This window comes from Cricetulus griseus, chromosome 4 (genome assembly GCF_003668045.3).
Source record: "Cricetulus griseus strain 17A/GY chromosome 4, alternate assembly CriGri-PICRH-1.0, whole genome shotgun sequence".
In the NCBI taxonomy this organism is placed as follows: Eukaryota; Metazoa; Chordata; class Mammalia; order Rodentia; family Cricetidae; genus Cricetulus; species Cricetulus griseus.
This window is the reverse complement of record NC_048597.1, coordinates 46088463-46108075: the sequence shown is the minus strand read 5'-3', so window position 1 is coordinate 46108075 and position 19613 is coordinate 46088463. Positions and strand designations below refer to the sequence as shown.

Genomic DNA, 19613 nt, shown 5'->3' with positions numbered 1-19613 from the left:
GGCTGGATTCGGCCTAGGATGACCATAACAAAATATTGAAAGACAGGTGCTTTAAATAATAGTTATTCTTTCCTGTTTCTGGGGACTTGAAGACTGAAGTTAAGGAGGCCCTGCTCCCTCTGGGATGCTGGTAGAATCCTTCTTTGTCATTCCTCAGCTTTTAGCTCCATTCATTCTCCCTTCACTCCACTCCTCTTGTCACCTGGCAGACTCTCTATGCATCTGTATCTTCATTTACTGTTTCCTTTGTTCACACTTTGCTCTGGGATGGATCTTTCTCCATTGCTATTTGGGCTTGTAAGCCTGTCTCCACTCAGCAACAGATAGTCAATAGTGGCCGACAAATGACCAGAGCTCTTCTGCCATCTGAACCCAAGAGTAAGCAGAGTGGCTCTGCCTTCTTCTTCTCTGGGTGTCCTACCAGTCAAACACACTGATTCATATCATCTGTCATCTGATTGGTGACACTAACCAGGGAAGTGACATACTGAGTATGCCCTATCCTAATGACTTCATCTACTTCCAAAAGTTCAGGTTCACAGGTTCCTTGGCCGTGAGATCTCAACATAATTTTCTGGGGCAACAAATCAACCCAGCACTTTAGATTTCATTGGATTTTAAAGCAACAAATCCTTCCCCTACCCAGACTCTACCTTTAACCCTGTCAGCTTGTACTCATTTGTTGCTATAAAAATTAAAATGGACCCCAGACCTGAAGAACCCCTGGGCAGACACAGTCAGGTAGATGGCATGTGTAACCTTACCCTTCCCTGATTTTTAAACTTTACCTGAGCTGTTTGGTATAGATTCTTTTATGCAAGAAAAATGAAATTTAAAGATGATCAATCAAGAGCTACAAACTAACTCATAGAAGAAGGGTCAATCTGTCAAGTATTTTTTTTTCTTCTTTAAAAAAAAAAGATTTACTGTGTATACAGTGTTCTACCTGCATGCATGCCTGCAGGCCAGAAGAAGGCATTAGATCTCGTTACACATGGTTGTGAGCCACCATGCAGTTGCTGGGAATTGAACTCAGGACCTTTGAATGAGCAGGCAGTGTTCTTAACCACTGAGTCATCTCTTCAGCTCTGTCAAGCATTTTCTTTACTGCCTGGGATCCTTTGACTGAGCACCTGAACCACTTCTACTTTGGATCTGGCTAATTGGCAAACAGCCATCTGCTTCAATAACCTCTCTGGCCCTGCTTTGTGTCTGAGCTTGCCAAGCAACATGACCAAGGTTCTTTGAGTGTCACAGATGGGTGAGTAAAGACAAGACCACTGAGACAGTTCATATGCGATTTGTGTAAAAAAGCTGTCCCCAAGCAAAGCAGCCTTCAGTCCTGAATCCTGTTCCCCTAGAGGGCAAGGCATCCCCTTCTGAGGATGTCCTTGCCAGGCTTTCCATATCTGAGACAGGACCCAACTGCCTGAGCCACAGCATACTTCAGCATTAAGCTGACCCCTATGACAGTTAGGACTGGTTAAAAGTCTGCAGGCCCAGTTCAGCATTGGAAAACTATCCAATACACTCTTGGGGCACAGTGAAGAATGATATGGAGACCTGGGTTTTATTTATGTAGTTATTTGTCTGGCACTAACATCTGTGTGGCCTTGAACAAATTGCTCTAAAGTTTCTGGGTGGGCCTCAGTCTCCATATGGTGAGAACCATGACACCTAGACTCTTCACTGCCCTGGGTAGTGTCACCAATCAGATGGCAGATGGTGTGAGACAGTTGCTTGACCCATAGGACACCCAGAGAAGAAGAAGGCAGAGCCACTCTGCTTACACTTGGGTTCAGATGGCAGAAGAGCTCTGGCCATTTGTCAGTCACTATTGACTATCTGTTGCTGAGTGGAGACAGGCTTACAAGACCAAATGGCAAAGGAGGAAGATCCATCCCATAGAGGATCTTAATTTCCTTTTATGGCCTGGCCTCTAGGAACAGCACATTCATCTCATTGAAAAGAGCAGTTTATCCCTTGGGGCCTACTTATTTCTTCCACTTTCAGATTCTCAATGTTCTTGATCCAGAGCCTGTCTCTAAGAAGATTGCTGTATAAACCATGCCATTTTAGTTTCACTGTGCCATCAATAACCTAGATAGGAAAACATTTCTATAAGCCTTCATCATTTGGTTTAGGATCAAAATATTGTATTAGAAGCTTTAATTCCACACACACAGGGAAGCTGCTAAGGTGATGTGTGATTGTGGGTGGGCCACGAATACTGACAACGCAGGCAAGCTGGCTGCTTTGGGATTGTCTTAGTTCATTCAGTAAATATTTGATTCCTTCCTGTGTGAGGCATTGTTTGGATAGCAATGTAGACATAGCTACCATCTTCATGAAGATGGGTGGTTTGTATGTGGAGTGTTAATTCAACAAGCCACTTAATTTACTTGGAGGTTTCTGGGGAAGAGTACAGAAGGGACCTTGGGAAGAATATTTTCCTAAAAGCCAGAAAAGTAGGGAGAGAGCAGAGTAAGAAAAAAGTGTTCAAATGAAGGGAATGTCATTGTGGATGGAGCTAAGGGGAAGGAGAGGAAGGGCAAGAAGCATAATGGAAGAATTAAGAGAAAATTCATTTGTCTGGGGCTTGAAATGCAAGCAGGGCCATTACAGTTGGGATGAATGAGGTCCATCTTGTTAAGAAGGTTGGGGCAGGGACTGGACAGTTAGCTCAATGGTTAAGAACACTGACTGCTCTTTTAGAGAACCTGGATTCAGCCCAGTGGTGGTGGTGGTGGCACAGGAAAAAATTTAGGTGATTTTGCTTTGGTGACAACTTTTTAGATGTGACAACAAAAGTAGGATACTTGGCAAAAGGTTGATAAATGGCAGCCCAGTAGAATTTACAATGTGTGCCCTGTCTTCGAAAACATTGAGGACATAAAAATGACAAGTCGCAAGGAGGGAGAAAATATTATAAAACACATATTCATCAGAGGATTGGTATCTAACATCCACAAAATAAACTTAAAGCTCAACGATAATGAATTGAAAATTTAATCAAAAGGTCTAAAGCATCACCTCACCAAAGAAGGTAACTAGATAGTAGCCAGGCGTAGAAACAGTGCTCAACAACACACGTTCTTAAGGAACTGCAGATGACAATGATGAGGTAGCACTGCACATCTGTGGGAAGGTCTAGACTTCACCACTGGCCACAAATGTCCTGACGCTGTGGAGCATCAGGAGCTCTTGTTCATCCCTGGTGGGAGCACGAGATGATCACTTTGGAAGATGATGTTGACAGACTTTTCAACGCCAATATAGTCTGTCTGATCTAGCTCATATGCCATGTATTTAACAGAGTGAGCTGGCCAGGTGGCAGTAGCACACACCTCTAATCCCAGCACTCAGGAGGCAGAGGCTGGCGGATCTCCGAGTTCAAGGCCAGCCTGGTTTATAGAGTGAGTTCCAGTGCATCCAGAGCTCCACAGAAAAACCCTGTCTCCAAACAACAGCAACAACAAAAGCAAAACAAATCTAGCTGAACACTTAAATTGTCACAAACATTTACAACTGCTTTATTTGTAATTGGCCCAATTACAACCAGTGTGCCCTTCAATGAAACCACAGATAAATGGACTGTAGTTTATCTAGATAGCAGAGTATTGTTTATCACTAGAAAGCCAAGAAAGATATGGGGACACCTTCAATGCATGCTGCCAAGTGAAGGAGGTGAGTCTGAAAGCCTATATGTTGTATATGTAGATGCCAAAGTCTACCTCTGACATTTTATAGTCCTGAATGGGTTCAGAATTAAATTGACATGTATAGATTAATGGTAGAAAGGCACTCAAAGTTAATTACATTTAGAGTCATGTGGAAGACCCCATGAACCCATGAATTCTGAAGATACACTTACAGTGGAGTGAATAGATATTGAATTAGGTGAATAAAGTAAACTGAAACCATGATGAAGTAAAGGCTTGGGTTTGGGTAGTTGTTTCAGCAGATTAGCAGATAGGAAGGTAAACGTTGTCTAAGAATGTTTGTACAAAATTCTTCTGCCTCACCTTGTCACCCTTCATGATAAAGTCACTATTCTTTTAATATGAGGAGGGTATATTTCCCATGGGGTTTTATCTCCTGATTTTAAGAAATAGAATGAGGGTTCAGGGTCCAGGTGATCTTGCACCTGCTGTTTCTCAAGACCTCTAAATAGAAAGGGCCAGCATGCCAAAGGAGCGTATTTTGAGGTGATGTGTTTGGATCTCCTTTAAACATGATGTTCTGAGGTTGTCAAACTTTAGAGATATTTGGGAAAAAAATAAGCCAGTATTCCAGGGGTTTGAGGGAAGAAAAGAGAGATATCATTGTTAAGACATAGGGGATTTTTAGGAGATAAAAGATATGATACCATAACAGTGGGACACGACATTTCTTCAGGCCCATGAAACTGTGAGGACTGATGGGAGGGAACATGTAAGCTATGGACTTCAGTGGATAACAAACGCAGTGATGAGGCAATATTGGGCCATCACTCATGTAACACATCAATGCAAGCTATTAATAGTGGGGAAACCAAGGGTACAAGATGTCAGTGGGAAACAAAGCAGGAAGAATGCATGTGTTCTGTCTTTCATTTTCTGCCTTGCAGGTCCAGGGCACCAACTGCAAGTTCCCAGATAGCCAGAGAAGGCTTTTATTCCCTTGATAATGCTAGATAATCTCATTTGCCACCATTTTTAGAAATAGAGCGTTTTATCCAAACACTTGGAATATTCTCAAAACATAGGCGGTGTTACCATTTGTTGTGGCTGTTCCTCATCAGCGCTTGCTGTCACTTCTGACCGGCCTTGGGGCTAACTGTTAAGAGTAGGGTCCAAATCCGGTGGATGGAGGCTGGACTGGTAGCAGGGACTTGGAAGTCTCTGGGTGTTTAGATCCGGCAGAAATGGGATCCCGTGAGCAGTCCCCTGGCCTCAGGTGTCCCCGAGCAGGACAGAGGAAGCCAGGCCGGAAACAGCCCCAAGCCTACCTAGTCCGGTGGATAGAGGCAAGACTGGTACTGGGGACTTGGAAGTCTCTGGGTATGTTGGATCCAGGAATGGATAGAGAAAATGTGGTACATTTACACAATGGAGTACTACTCAGCAGAAAAAACAAACAAACAAACAAAACAAAACTCCAAAAAACAAAACAAAACAAAACAAACCAATGGAATCTTGAAATTCGCAGGCAAATGGATGGAACTAGAAGGAACCATTCTGAGCGAGGTAACCCAGTCACAAAAAAACAAACATGGTATGCACTCGCTCATGTATGGATTTTAGACATAGAGCAAAGGATTACCAGCCTACAATCCACACTGCCAGAGAAGCTAGGAAACAAGGAGGACTCTGAGAGACATACATGGTCCCCCTGAGAAGGGGAAAGGGAGAAAAATCTCCTGAGCAAATTGGGAGTATGTGTGTGGGGCGGACTAGGAGAATGAGAAGGGGAGAAGAGGAGGGGTGAGGAGGACATGAGGGAGCAGGAAAGTTGAGTCAGGGGAAGAATAGAGGAGAGCAACTTAAGAGATACCACAACAGAGGGAGACATTATAGGTTTAAAGAGAAATCAGGCACCCAGGAAATGTCTAGAGATCTACAAAGATGACACCAACTAACGATCTAAGCAACAGAGGAGAGGCTACCTTAAATGCCCTCCCCCGATAATGAGATTGATGACTGACTTAAATGACATCCTATAGCCTATAGCAGACACCCACAGCTAAATACTGAACTGAACTGGAATCCAGTTGCAGAGAAGGAGGAGTGATGAGCAAAGGGGTCCAGACCAGGCTGGTGAAACCCACAGAAACAGCTGACCTGAACAACAGGGAGCTCTTGGTCCCCAGACTGATAGCTGGGAAACCAGAATGAAACTAATCCAGAACCCAGGAACCTGAATGTCAGTGAGGAGGCCTCAGAAATCATGGGTCCTTCTGTAGTAGACCAGTACTTATCCCTAGCATAGGTGTGGACTTCGGGAGCCCATTCAACATAGAGGAATACTCCCTAAGCCAAGACACATGGGGGTGGGCCTAGGCCCTACCCTAAAGGATATGACAGACTCTGAAGACCCCCTATGGAAGGCCTCACCCTCTCTGGGACGCAGAAAGGGTATGTGATAAGTAGGGTTTTAGTTGGAGGAGGGGTAGTAGAGGAGGAGGGGAGGGAGAGGGAACTGGGATTGTCATGTAAAACAATCTTGTTTCTAATTCAAATTAAAAAAAATGGGAAAAAAAGGTAAGGGGGGGCATCAAAAGAGAATGCTTTAAAATGGGAGTTTGAGTATTAGCTGCTAAAAAAACTTTTTGGTCATCTAAAGAGAAAGGAAATGTCCCAGTTCTGGCAGCTGGGATGCGGAAGTGAATTGCTTTAGCTCTCTTATCAGTAAAGACAGCTTGTTTTCAGCATTCTTCGGACACATTTGCAACATAATCCACCTTCATTCCAGTTTCATGCTTGTTAAATAGTCAGTTGAAAATTGCCCTGTTCAATCTTGTACAACAAGATCAGAATGTCCGTGTCCCTTCCTCCTAATAGAACCAGTTTCTTTGTCTGCTGTTGTCACTCAAAGGGATTGAAGGAATAAAAACCCTAAGTAAGGAATCACTTCAGCAAATAATTATTTTGTTCATTTTGCCGCTAATTGTTGTTTGCTTTGGTTTTTGAGACAGGGTCTGGCTATGTATCCCTAGATGGCTGGGCTTGAACACGATGTGTAGTTGAGGCAGGTTTTGAACTTGCAGCAATTCTTCTGCTTTTGCCTTCCAAGGATTGAAATTGCATTTATGTGCTGCTAGAGGCCAGTTAGCATTTAAAATATAACATACATCTCCTGCATAATACTGCTGTTCACTTTTACTTCTCCAGATATGAAGTAATATCTTTACATTTCTAATTACTTTTTTGTTTGTTTGTTTGTTTGGGGGTTGGGGCATGCATAGGCTGTAGTGAGCTCATGGAGGCCAGGGGCCACTTTTGGGAATGGATTCTCTCCTTCTAACTTGTGGGCCACCAAAACGGAGCACAGGTTCTCACGCTTGACACAAGACCCTTTACCCGCTGAGCCATAGAACCAGTGCCAAACACTGTCTTGTAAAATACAAATCTATTGCTTTTGTATAGGTGAGTTTTATACACATTCCTAGAGACTTGCTTACCTAAATCAAAGGATCTTAGATGCAGTATCTAATAGTATGTGATATTCTTATTCCTGATTCTAATTTTTAAGCAAAATTTATTCCCATTGGTCCTCTCCCTCACCTCTAACAGCCAACTCATTCTTAAGAAAAGCTTTAAAATTTTCCATTTTCCAAATAGCCAAGAAAAAAAACTATAATGCTTATTAAAAATGTTTTTATAACTCTGGTGAAATAGATGGCTCTGATGCTGTGTTCTGTTCTGGTAGCTTCAAGATTCGTTTACTACTTTCCTTTCCAGACACCCTCACTAAATAGCTCATTAGCTATGCCTTGGAGCTACCACAGCACCATGTTCCTGCTGTGTTGACATGGAACTTCTGTTAGGCCCAGAGTTAAACAATGCAAGAAGAGTCAGTTAACATACTCTGGGATGCTGCATGGCAACCCGTAATAATATTAACATCAAGGGGCTAGTTCTGTTTGAAAAGGAGACAGAAATGCTGGCTTCTTCCAGCAGCAAAGAGATTCCAAGGCCTCCCTTCAGGTCTTTTAGACTGAAGTCTACAGCAAGCAAGGACATAGAAAAGATATTGAAAATAGCCAGCTGAGACCACAGTGGGGGAAAAGGTGGGGAATCTTTGCATATTGTTTCAGATGTTTAAAATACCCTCTCAGAAGAGACTATCACAACAGTGAAAATAAAACAAAGAACAACCCCAAACAAACCCACACCATAGCAAGCCTACTGATGTGCTGCTCAGCAGGAATGATAGCAAGAAGGAACAAAGGAATTGGAAGCCATTCTCAGTGCACAAGCACATGGCAAGGACACAGGGAAAAGCAGTTGGAAACCAACCACTTCTAAGCAGTGGAAAGACCTATACGAAACTGAATTGGAGGTGGGGGAGTTAGAAAACAGTCAACTTTATATTTGTTTGATTTACAAAACAAAGAGAGTTTTTTGAAGGTAGTGAAATGGCTTATAAAAACACATCTCCCAAACTCCCCATGTTTTCCCCAATCCTGATCGGTTTTTTGGTCGTTTATTGTCCTGAGGTGTAAGTAAAAGTATTTGCACTGTCCAATGTTTAGAAGATACATAAAAACACAGTGAGAACCTTGGTATCTCCTAGAGAAAAGGAGTTTATCGTATTTCAGAGACCATTAATAAAGATTTATATTATAAAAAGGATTCTGAGAATTCCGTAATCTATGGCTTACTGAGTAAAACTGTGGATCTGAAATAGTTTGGGAACCCCTGCCTCAGCCTTCACAGGGAGGATTAGCTGCACTAGTCCCGGTTACAGATTCTCCTGGGGAAAAGAAAGCGCTTGTCCCTTTAACTGCAAATTCAAAATTGAGGCTCACCATGCTAAATGGTCCACAGGGAGTTGTACTTGGGACTTGGTAGTTGGCCTGGAGGTTGAGATTCAAAGATAATCTCAATAATAACCAGTAATGGGAAATTCCTTAAAAACCAGTGAAATATCAAAACCGGCACAATGACAACACCAGTTGACAAGTCAACATGAACGGGGGAAGTCTGACAAGCCCTCCCACCCCTTCTCTACATGAGGAGCTACATACAGGCAGTTGATGGTCACTGACCGAGGAGAATCGGTTTTCTCCGGGGAGGAGCCCCTGGCAGGTTTCTCATCCCCAGTGTGTATGTATGTATCTATATGTATAATAATAAAGAAGAGGTCATGAAATTGAAAAGGACTGGGGAAGCAGGGGAGGATTTAGAGAGGGGGTGGAGATGATGTAAATACAGTGATTATGCATGAAATTCTCGAAATAAATTTTTAATTAAAAAGTAAAATTTTTTGACAGGTCATATAGCCAGAGGCTGGGACATCTAGGAGAGTCCAGAGTTGACATGACCAGACTGAGCTGTGCCATATGAGGAGAGAGGGGAGGGAAGAGGGGAGGGGAAACAGGTGCAACAACGAGGAGGCCCAAAGGAGAGTAAAAGGACCAGGTAATCAAAATGATTGGGTTATATAGGGAAGGGCAGCCCAGCCCCTGGGCTGGAGAACTTTTAGGGGAGAGGGCAGGGTAGCCAGTCAGGAGGACCTGTAACAGGTAGGGACTGAGGGATACTGGGAGAACCTGGCCAGCAGCATCCACTTTGATAATGTTAAATAGGCACCTCAGCCATTTCCCCCAAGGTTTGAAACCTAATAAGCAGACCTTCATTGTCACATATTTTGCAGATAAAAGAAAAAAAATCTTAAAAGAGAATCAGTTCTTAAAATTCAGAAATACAATGAAACGGGAGTGGAGAGATGGCTCAGAGGTGAAGAGCACTGACTGCTCTTCCAGAGGTCCTGAGTTCAATTCCCAGCAACCACATGGTGGCTCACAACCATCCGTTATGAGATCTGGTGCCCTCTTCTGGTGTGCAGATATACATGGAAGCAGAATGTTGTATACATAATAAATAAATACAATCTTTTAAAAAAAATACAATGAAACAAAAGAGCCTAACATATTAGTAGTACCACTTCACCAAAAGAACTTGCCCTGTTACCTTAAGCACAGCAGCTGGGCAGTGTGATGCAGTATGCTTTTTTTTTTTTACAGGAACTACACAAACAAATCAGACTATTTCTAGTAGTTGTATGGTTTTGATAATATTAACATCACTATTTAAAAATGGTGTTTTTTTTTTTTCCTGTGGGAGACAGTGAATGTGTAGCCAAGTTTTTCCTGTTGAGAACAGGAGTCTGAAAGGATTTGGAGTCTGAAAGAAAGGGGTTGTAGGCAGAATATCAATGAGAGCAAATAAAACCTCAGATTTCCCAATCTGAATTGGAAGTAATGATATTGGCTCACGATACGATGCATTCCTTAGACCTACCCACTGGAAAGGCTTGGAAAAGTGGTTACCGACCACTGGCAGTAAAGGATTCTAGTTCTTTTTCTCTGAAAACTATTTCTCACTCTGACTAACCTGGCCTTCCTGAGCCCATGCATGACGTCTGGTTAGGAACAAATGTAACTTTCTTGAAAGCAAGCAAGAGATTAGCACATGTGCTTGTAATCCCAGCACTTGGGAAGTGGAGGAAGAAGAATCAGTAGTTCAAGGTTACTCTTGTCCACATAGTGGTTTCAAGGCCAGACTGGGCTACATGAGACAACTTTTTAAAAATCAAAACAACAAACAAAGAAACAAACAAAAAAACAGACCTGTCAAAACAATTCAGAAAGTAGCTCTAATTGGCCTTCATTCCCCAATGATGGGTGATTTTTTCTTCCTTAGGTAAAAATAAAAGCAACAGTGACCCAAAATTCATCAAGTATGTTTAAATCAATAACTGATAACTGCGACATTATGGAATGCTAGGGAACAATGCAATATTTTATATTTGGCAAATGAAGAATAAAGCATTTATCTTGTGTTTTCTTTGTAAGCAGCAGCTTAAGCCAACCAAATAGTCAACGAGAAGCTGCTCATTATAAGCCTACAGCTCACAATGAAGAATCTTGTCAGAAAAGAAATCAGGTTACTTCTCTGAGTTCAAAGTGCCTTGCCCTTCTTTCTGCTTACCTATCATGACCTTTTAAAGCTCAGTTTCCTCCAACTGAACTGTATGCAGGATGTAGGTTTCTCTAAAACAGAAGTTCATGGTTCCACGATGTCCAAAAAAAGTAAAAGATGAATTATGTGCCTGTTTAAAAATCTTCTAGTAGCTAGGTTGAAAAGGCAAAATAAGATAAGTGAAATACATTTTGTAAAATCAATTCAATTTGGGGGGACAGGAGAGGTTTGAGACAGGGTGATATGTGTAGACTTTACTGTCCTGGAACTAGCTCTGTAGACCAGGCTGGCCTTGAACTCACAGAGGTCAGTCTGCCTCTACCTTCCAAGTGCTGACATTAAAGGTACACACCACCACTGCCCAGCCAGTTCAATCTTAAATATCTAAAAAATAATCCCATTTAAACACACACACACAAAATTGGTAAAACATTTGATATTATTCTCATCTGGCCTTTGAAATGTGGTGTGTACTTTATATATCAGTTCAGACTAGTCACACCATCTACATGACTCGGTGTAATACCACAAACTTATAGAACCCATTCTACAACCCATTCATTGTGTAATCAGGCTGTGTCCTCCGTAATATCAGCTCCACAAGTGAAGTGATGTCAGCCCCTAAGCACCTTCATGACCTACTGAGGTCATTTTCACAGTGAAAGATGAAAAAGCAGGAGGTGATTTCTACGGACTGGATGCTTGTGTCTCACACCTCACCCCAATTCTTCACAGGTTGAAGCCTAATCCCCCAAATGATGTCTGAAATGAAACTTTCAGGGAAATAATTGGGTCACAGGATGAGATCCGTGCCTTCATAAGGAAAGACCCAGAGACTGCTTCGTATCAGGCCTGGCCCTCTCTCTGCACTCTCATCTCTCTGTGGATACAGCAAGAGAGTGGCTATCTGCAACTAGGAAACAAGTCCTTACCAGACACCAGATCTGCCCGTGGTATGTGCTGCTGCAGGAAGGTTCATCTAGATAATGTGCTAATGAGATATTTCTCCCTCCAACAAGCAGTGGTCCTGTTTGGAAGGAGACTGGGAGGACAGCAAAGGAGGTTTCCTGGCCTCAGAAGACAATGAACCAGCATGACCTGGCTCATTACAAGAAATGGAGACTGAGGCTACCACATCCAAGCTTTCAACTCTTCTCTGTCTCCTTTAATGTATGCTGCTGTTGCGTGTCAGGATCCTTGTGCTTGTTACAGAGACCCCAGGGATACCCACTCTGCAGATGTCTGAGCACCGCGCACACCATTTCCTACAGCTCATGCACATCTGTAAACATTCTTTCAGTCCTCTCTACAAATGCTGGCCAGAGAGTTGTCATGTTGTGTGGTTTAGGAAATAATGACAAGTAAAAAGTTTACCAAGTTACATTAATGATTTAAATTTTTTTCCTTTAAAATTGTGTGTGTGTGTGTGTGTGTGTGTGTGTGTGTGTGTGTGTGTGTGTGAGTGTGAGTGCATGTGATGATTATGTGAGTGGGGTTCATGTGTGCCACAGCACCTGTGTGAAAGTCAGAGGACAACTTTTGGGCATCAGTTTTCTCTTTTCATCTCCCACTGTGGGCTCTGAGGATTGATGCCAGGTCATCAGACTTGTGCAACAAGCACTGTCATTTGTTGAGCCACCCTGCCACCCCTTTAAAAATATTTTCAATTTGATTTTAGTAGCCTTATAGGCAAGGAGCCAACAAATATGAGGGTTATGTGTGTTACCACATAGCCAAAAGTTAGCACTGGAATGTCCAGGTATTTTATTGTTTATGAGGACTGGGTAGTGGTTTTTTTTTTTCCTTAATCTGAACTCAGGATAATGTTACAACCAGGTCCATATGTACAATTACTAGTTGATATTAATAAAGCCAAAGATTATTCTTTGACTGTGGAAATAAACACTAGAACAAAATTATACTCAACTGGAAAAAAAAAAAACTGAGATAACGGGAGCCAGAGGTAGGTGGATCTCTGTGAGTTCAAGACCAGCCTGGTCTACAAGGGCTAGTTCCAGGACAGCCTCCAAAGCCACAGAGAAACCCTGTCTCGAAAAAACAAAACAAACAAACAAAAAAAGACCTAGATAAGGGTGGCTACTGTTTCCACCCTTATTCAATATAGTGCTTGAAGTCTTTCCCAGACAAGGGAAAGACAAGAAGAGAGGGACAAAACAGAAAAACAAGTCAAATCATCTCTATTTGTAAACAAAATGACTTTATACTTAGAAAAAAGAGAAAGATTTTTAAAAATTTCAGTAAAATTGAAGGATACAAAATCAACAACAACAAAACCATAGCTTCTCTATATGCTAATAACAAACTTGCTGAAGAAACAAATTGGGAAAAATATTCCATTCACCACAGCTTTAAAATACCTAAAGAAGAAGATGAAAGCCCCCTACTCCTGATATAACAACCCCAGTGCCTGGCATAGGAAACCTCCCTTCAAGTTGTTGGTTATGCTACTCAAAGATACCCCCCAAATAATAAAGGCTATTGCTGTTGCCCTTGGTTGCCTTCCAGAACTTGAAGGTAAGATCCTGCTGCTGAAGACACCACATACTTTGGACATGTGACTTGGAGGAATCCAGCTAGAACTGACCCAGAAGCCATCTCCCTGAGGATTAGCTCCGTAGGATCAGAAGGTGCTATACAAGCTGCTAGAGTAGAAACCAATCAACACTTCTACCAGATGTAGAGCCTATGAACCACACAAATGCCAATCATGGCAAGATGTTCCCAAAGGTACAAGAGTGGTACTTAATCCTTGGGGTAATCAACAGGCATCTCATTTGGACTTAAGGACCACTCAATAGGAGAGAATTTATGCCTGGCACTGTAAACACAGACTGGTACCTGTGGCTGGTCATGAATCCTCGAGGAGAACTCACTAGTGACACTTTCCTGAACCTTTATAATTTCTAACTGCATTATAAATATTGATGCTTAGACTCACAGGTAAGTACAGTTCTCACCTCTTACAGCAGAAGCTTCTTTTTTTCCAGCAGATGGAGGCCATTGCATAAAACTACAAATGGTCAAAATGTAAAAAACAACTGACTATATTAGATGTCCAACACTAGTTGATTTATACACAACACAATCTCTGCACCTAAGGGTCAGGGAACATTAAGGAAAAGGAGCCAGAAAGATGGTAAGAGCTAAGGAATCCTGATGTCTACCATGAAGCAGCATCTTTATCTGTGACAGAGAAGTTAAACTCATGAAGCCTTTTAAATATAGTCACCTAAATAAGACCAACACCCAACACAATGACACCATGGATGGATGGAATCTCACAAGGCCCCATCTATAGATGATGAGTTACAATTGATTGATTAATTAATTGAAAAGCAAAATTAATTCTTGCTGACAAAAGAAGAATTAGTCTTCTCCAGGGATGAGCCAATAGGTTATCCATTCCTATGTAGTCAGCTCTAACACACACACACACACACACACACACACACACACACACACACACACACACACACACACGGCAATAATAATTAAAGAATAAGTAATAAGCCTGGTGGTGGTGGTGCACTCCTTTAATCCCAGCACTCAGGAGGCAGAGGCAAGCGGATCTCTTGGAGTTTAAGGCCAACCTGTTCTACACAGCTAATGCCAGGACAGCCAGAACTGTTACACAGAGAAACCCTGTCTCAAAAGCCAAAAAAAAAAAAAAAAGGTATTGAAATTGAGGGGGAGTAGGGTATGCAAGGGAGTAGTTCTAGAGAAAAAGGGGGGTTTTGGAATTGATGTAAATGCAGTACTTGTATATGAAATTCTCAAAAAAATCAAATATAAAGTTTTTCTAGATTCTTCCTCCCTGCAAAAGTAAGAAACTGAAAGACAAATTTGAAGAAGAGACTAGACATAAGATAGATGCTTCTGTCCATCTTCTGGATTGGCAGAGTTAACTTTGTGAAAAATTACTATATTAACAGCATGTCATCTGCAGGTTCAATACACTCCCCATGAAAGTTTCAATGACAATCTTTAGAGTATTAGAAAAAAACCTGTAAAAGTTATATGGTAAAACCAAAGACCACAGATAGCCAAAGCAATCCAATGCAGAAAGAACACTACTGGAGGTATCATAATACCTGATCTCAAATTATACTACATAGCCATCGGGACACAGAAAACACAGTACTCAAACAAAAAGAGAGATGTGAACTTATGCATCTTTTGGCCATTTAATTTAAAGAAGGCATAAAAAGCATATATTAAAATAAAGACAGCTTTGGGGGGGAGAGGGAGAAAGGACTGACATGTGAAATTATAATTTTGTAAAAATTAAATAAAAAAAAACAGAAAAAAAAACCCAGCCTCGTCAACAAATGGTGTTGGTAAGAGTGGATATCTACCTGCAGAATAATGAAATTATGTTCACATCCCTAAACCTGCACAAAAATCAACTCAAATAGATCAAAATCCTTCATTTAAAACCCCAAATTCTGAAACCATTCAAGAAAAATAAAGAGAAAACACTTACAGATATAGGCATATCTCAAAATTCACAGAGATCAGCCTGCCTCTTCCTCCCAAGTGCTGGGATTAAAGGTGTGTACTGTTACCACCTGGCTGAGAAAATGAGATTTTAAGGAAGGAGAAGTAACCGAGTACATGATATGAAAATAGAATGGGGATGCTGGGGACTGAACCGTACAAGGGCAGGATGGGGAGAGGGAGGGTTAAGGGGTGATACCAGCAAAGTTAAGTTTGAGAAACAACACAAGGAAGCCCATTACTTTGTATGCTAATCTGAAAACAAGCAAATGGGGGAGGGGAAGAGGTAACAAAAAGAGATAACTGTTTCCAGGTCTCAAGGGCTAAGGCCACTGTGGAATTCTGTCCCTGAAAGCCTCAGAGAAGACGGCCTGCTCTGCACTGGTTATGCTTTTCTGTAAGGGTTTCTGATGGTGAAACAGCCCCAATCTCCACCAGGGTGTTCTCATTTCCTTGTAGACCTGTGTTTGTGTCCTTGTCCCAGCCCATCTATCCCTAGTAACTTTCCTGCAAGGTGATTTCCTGTTTGGTTGACTGAGCCCTGTGGTTCTCCACCAGTTTGCACAGTTTAACTCTTAATTCCCAGGTAAAGGACTCTTGCTCCCCAGAGAATTGAAATGAGTCTACCTTGCCGAACCTGAACCTTTGACCACTGTTTCCTTTATTTGGCTTTAAACTGGTCAGGCCATTCTTTTGGGTTTTTTTTTTTTTTAAATGTCAACTTCATATTTACACTAGTCCTGGCCTCAAGGCATATCAGGTTTTTCCTGGTGCCAAGTTCAGCTAGAGTGACACAGAGGGGTGACATCATTCCATGTGGTAAAAGAGAGGCAGTGGCTGATGGAACGGCCTGGAGCAAAGACCTGATCCTGTCACTGAAGCCCAAATTTTAGACTTCCTCTTCAAAACAAAGAGAATGACAAACAAGATTAGCTTCAAACGAAGAAGAAAAGATAAAAACTTCAAACAAACAAATAAAAAACCTGGACACTTTTTTCCAAGCTAAAATCTTGAAGGGAGAAGGGTAGTGGGAAATGACCCCAAAGTAGAGGGAGTCCTGCCTTAGCAACACAGTGCTCAGTCATGACAAGCTCCATCTCTGGGCAATGGACCTCTATTCAGCTCCTGGGTGAGTATGGAGTCGGAAATTGAGGTAAAAGATGTTCAATGTGGAACAATAACAAAAACTTAGATAGTGGTGGCCAGCATTTGGAATTGTGAGGAGAGGGAGTGGCCAAGAAGATGGCCAGGTCAGAGTTGGAAAGAAAGAGCAAGCTCCCTGGGAATCCTTCCTGCCATCGATGGGGACGATCTCTGGTGAGTCAGTACAGTGTTTGTGCATTGCTGGTTTAACCCACCACTTATTTTGTGCTTTGTTTTCTAGGACTAGTAACGTATTAGTAAACATTCCAAGGCTTGCTTACTGTTGTTGGCTTTTTATTGTATTGTGTGTAGATATTCTTCAAACCATCACCATGGTCTCATAAAAGAGCACTTTAATGCCCACATGCAAAATAGAAAGGACACAATGATACATTTTTCCAATATGTATTTGATTTTATTTGACTTCATCTTTACTGTTCTTTGGGCTTTTATTCATTTAGTTTTGCAGAAAGAATTTATAATGCTCTGAAATACTGAACAGAATATGATTGTGCCCTTGGCCTCAAGATGGCAAGTGTCCAAGGAAAGTCAAGCAGGTAAACTCAAGTACCAACAGCACAGCCTGTGTGGGGTAGAGCTATGTTCACAACACGAAGGGGAAAAGACAAGCAACATAAAACAGTGGTTCGTCCTCTAGAAGGGACTGTAATCTCAGCATTGAGTATGCTGAGGCAGACGATGACACGTTTGAGGCCAGTTAGGACTACATAATGAGATTCAATTGCAGCAAGCAACCCAAGGAGAGGGCTAAGCCGTTAGGAGAACATACTGCCCTTCCAGAGGACCTCAGTTCAGTTCCCACCACTTGCCCCTAGCAGCTCGCAATTGCCTAGAACAGCAGTTCCTCAGGGTCTGGCGCCCTCTTCTGGTCTCTGTGGGCAAGTACGTGGTATACACACACACATGCATACACGCATCCAGATCAATACAAGCAAAACAGTGCTTGTATTGATCGATTCAAGGAAAGACGAGGGAAAGAAACATAAAATAAAACACCCCATTTGTTTCTCAGCAGAACTGCAAGAAACGCCAAAGCCTGTCACAACTCTCTTTGCACATGCTATTTGATTTAGGACAAAGCTGGTTCTATACCTCAGAGACCCTGCAGATTTCAGGACCCTCATCTAGTTTCAGGAAACCACTGGACTAGGAACCTGTCTTACGTGTAACACATCATCCTGCTGGTGGGCACCCCACACTGGGCAGGCAGGAGTCTCTTGTGTGGGGCATGCAATTGAATGGCTTTGCACACAGTAATTTCACTTGTTACAGGGCACAACCTTAGGTTCCAGGAATCCGGCAGGGCGAGGACTCTGCTGCCATGGAGAAAATGCCATAGGATTTGGTGCCAGGTAAGAGATGGGGAGCTTGGGGCACTTTCTCAATACATCCAGCAGAAAGGCACTGGGAAGTTTCTGAATTGTGACACTGAATGAGACTCACAGACTGAAAGGGAGAGAGGTATTCCAATCATCTGGTTCTGACATGTCCCCAAGGGGGCAGGGAATGACACTTTTATAGGGAAGAAGACACAGAAGGAGGTACACCGGACAGCCAGCCCTCCTAAAGGTATCTTATTGAGGGAAAATGTGAAGTATGTGCATTGTCTTACATTATATAATCAGCTAAGTCAGAGGCATGGTCGCTGAAATAATTCTCTTCCCTTCTTGCCTCACCGTAACTCTTGTCAGGCAGATCTAGAACTTTCACACAAATTCCCACCCTTATGTATATTCAAAGCCTACACAGATCACCTGAGCATCGCAGTATAAGTCTGTGACTCTGTTAAAAACAAACAAACAAACAAACAAAAGCCAAACAAACAAGCACCCAGTGTGGCGATGGTAACGGAACACAGGAGACCTGTCCATTCTCACAGGCTTTCCATTTTAGGTTATGAGCACCTCTGCCTCCCCTTGTGTTGTAAAACAGAAGGGTCCACACGGGATTGGGAACAGGTTTGACCTCCCCCGCCCTCCTCCGTCCTCCCGCGAACATAGCCACCCAGACATTCTGGAGGAAGGCCCAGCCTGATCTAGGATCCGCAGAGGATGTGGGTCCCATCTGCAAAGCCCAGGAATGGCAGCGATCAGATTGGGGTGGGAGCGAGGTGAAACCGAGAGATGCTCAAAGCTGGTGTCAAGGCTGAGGCAGGGCAGCGATTGCCTCGCATCAGAGAGGCAGGGAGAGGGCTTTCTGGTCCCCGAAGTCTCCCTAGGTCCTTTCCGAATGCAGCCGGAGGTAACAAGGGGGCTGGGCGATCTCGGAAGTTGGAGTGAGCCGAGGGAGCGAGCTTCTTACCTGGCCAGGGTGGCTGGTGAGGTTGAAGGAGTAGATGTTCTCGGTGCTGAGGCTCACCACCCCGCTGTAGACGCGATCAAAATCGGCGCCCCTGGCGGGGTCGCGGGAATCGCGGAGCAGCTCTGCAGTCTGGCCGAGGGGCTCTGCCTGGTGGCCGGGGACCTCCGCCCACAGGAGCCAGGGCAGCGCGCAGAGCAGCGCCAGCGGCGGGCAGCCGAGCATGGTGGGCGCCGCGCCCTGGGGGCCCCGAAACACAAGCAGCCCGAGGAAGGGGCGAGCAAGGAGATGGTCCTTCCAAAGCCGCCTGTGGAGCTGGGCGCCGGCTTCAGCAGCTGGGTGGTGTGTGGCCGCACGCCCGCAGCAGGCTGGAGCGGAGCAGATCAAATACTGATGTGCCACCTGGGGTCTCCAAAGGAGGTCACGCGTATGGATTAGGGGGGACGCGAGGCGAGGGGGCCAGGGAAGGCTGCTTTCCCCTTCGGCACTTAAGTCTTCCCTTTCTCATCGCGGAGAACCCTCTACTTAGCCAGAGACAATTTTCACTGATCTCTTCCCTCTTAACCTCAAAACAACAACAAACCCCTCAGAGAAGTAGCTGCTAGTCCAGAAGAATATACATGACCAGCCACCAAGGAGGATATCAGGTGCAAGATAAATGAATGTGCACTCTAGCTGCAGGCAAGCGAATGGAAAGCAAAAGAGTGGCCCCTTTTCAGAGGGTGTACCGGTTTGCTTCTGGGATTGCTACCTGCAGGAGTCTTGGAGGTGCGAAATGTTGCTCACTGGCTATCCGCCCTGCTCTAACAGAAACCCTTCTCAGACACCTGGTTTATTTCCTTATTACTCTTGCTCTCCACGGGCGTCATCTCTCCTTTGCCATATGTGCATGTATGTAAATATGCACAGTTACAAAACATAGATATGGCCAAGAGAACAGTCGCC

General features: G+C 43.3%; 1 protein-coding gene across 5 annotated transcripts in view; it reads right to left on the bottom strand.

Annotated features, from left to right (window-relative positions):
- Sidt1 (SID1 transmembrane family member 1) overlaps nt 1-18896 on the bottom strand; it is an 85232-nt gene extending 66336 nt beyond the window's left edge. For 4 of the 5 annotated variants that reach the window (XM_027412633.2, XM_027412634.2, XM_035444538.1 and 1 more), the window contains exon 1: nt 18672-18893. In XM_027412633.2, the coding sequence (XP_027268434.1) occupies nt 18672-18893 (222 nt within the window). Of the gene's footprint in view, nt 1-18671 lie in introns of all 5 variants that reach the window. The other variant, XM_035444540.1, reaches the window with a different exon arrangement.
- Nucleotides 18897-19613: the final 717 nt, after the last annotated feature.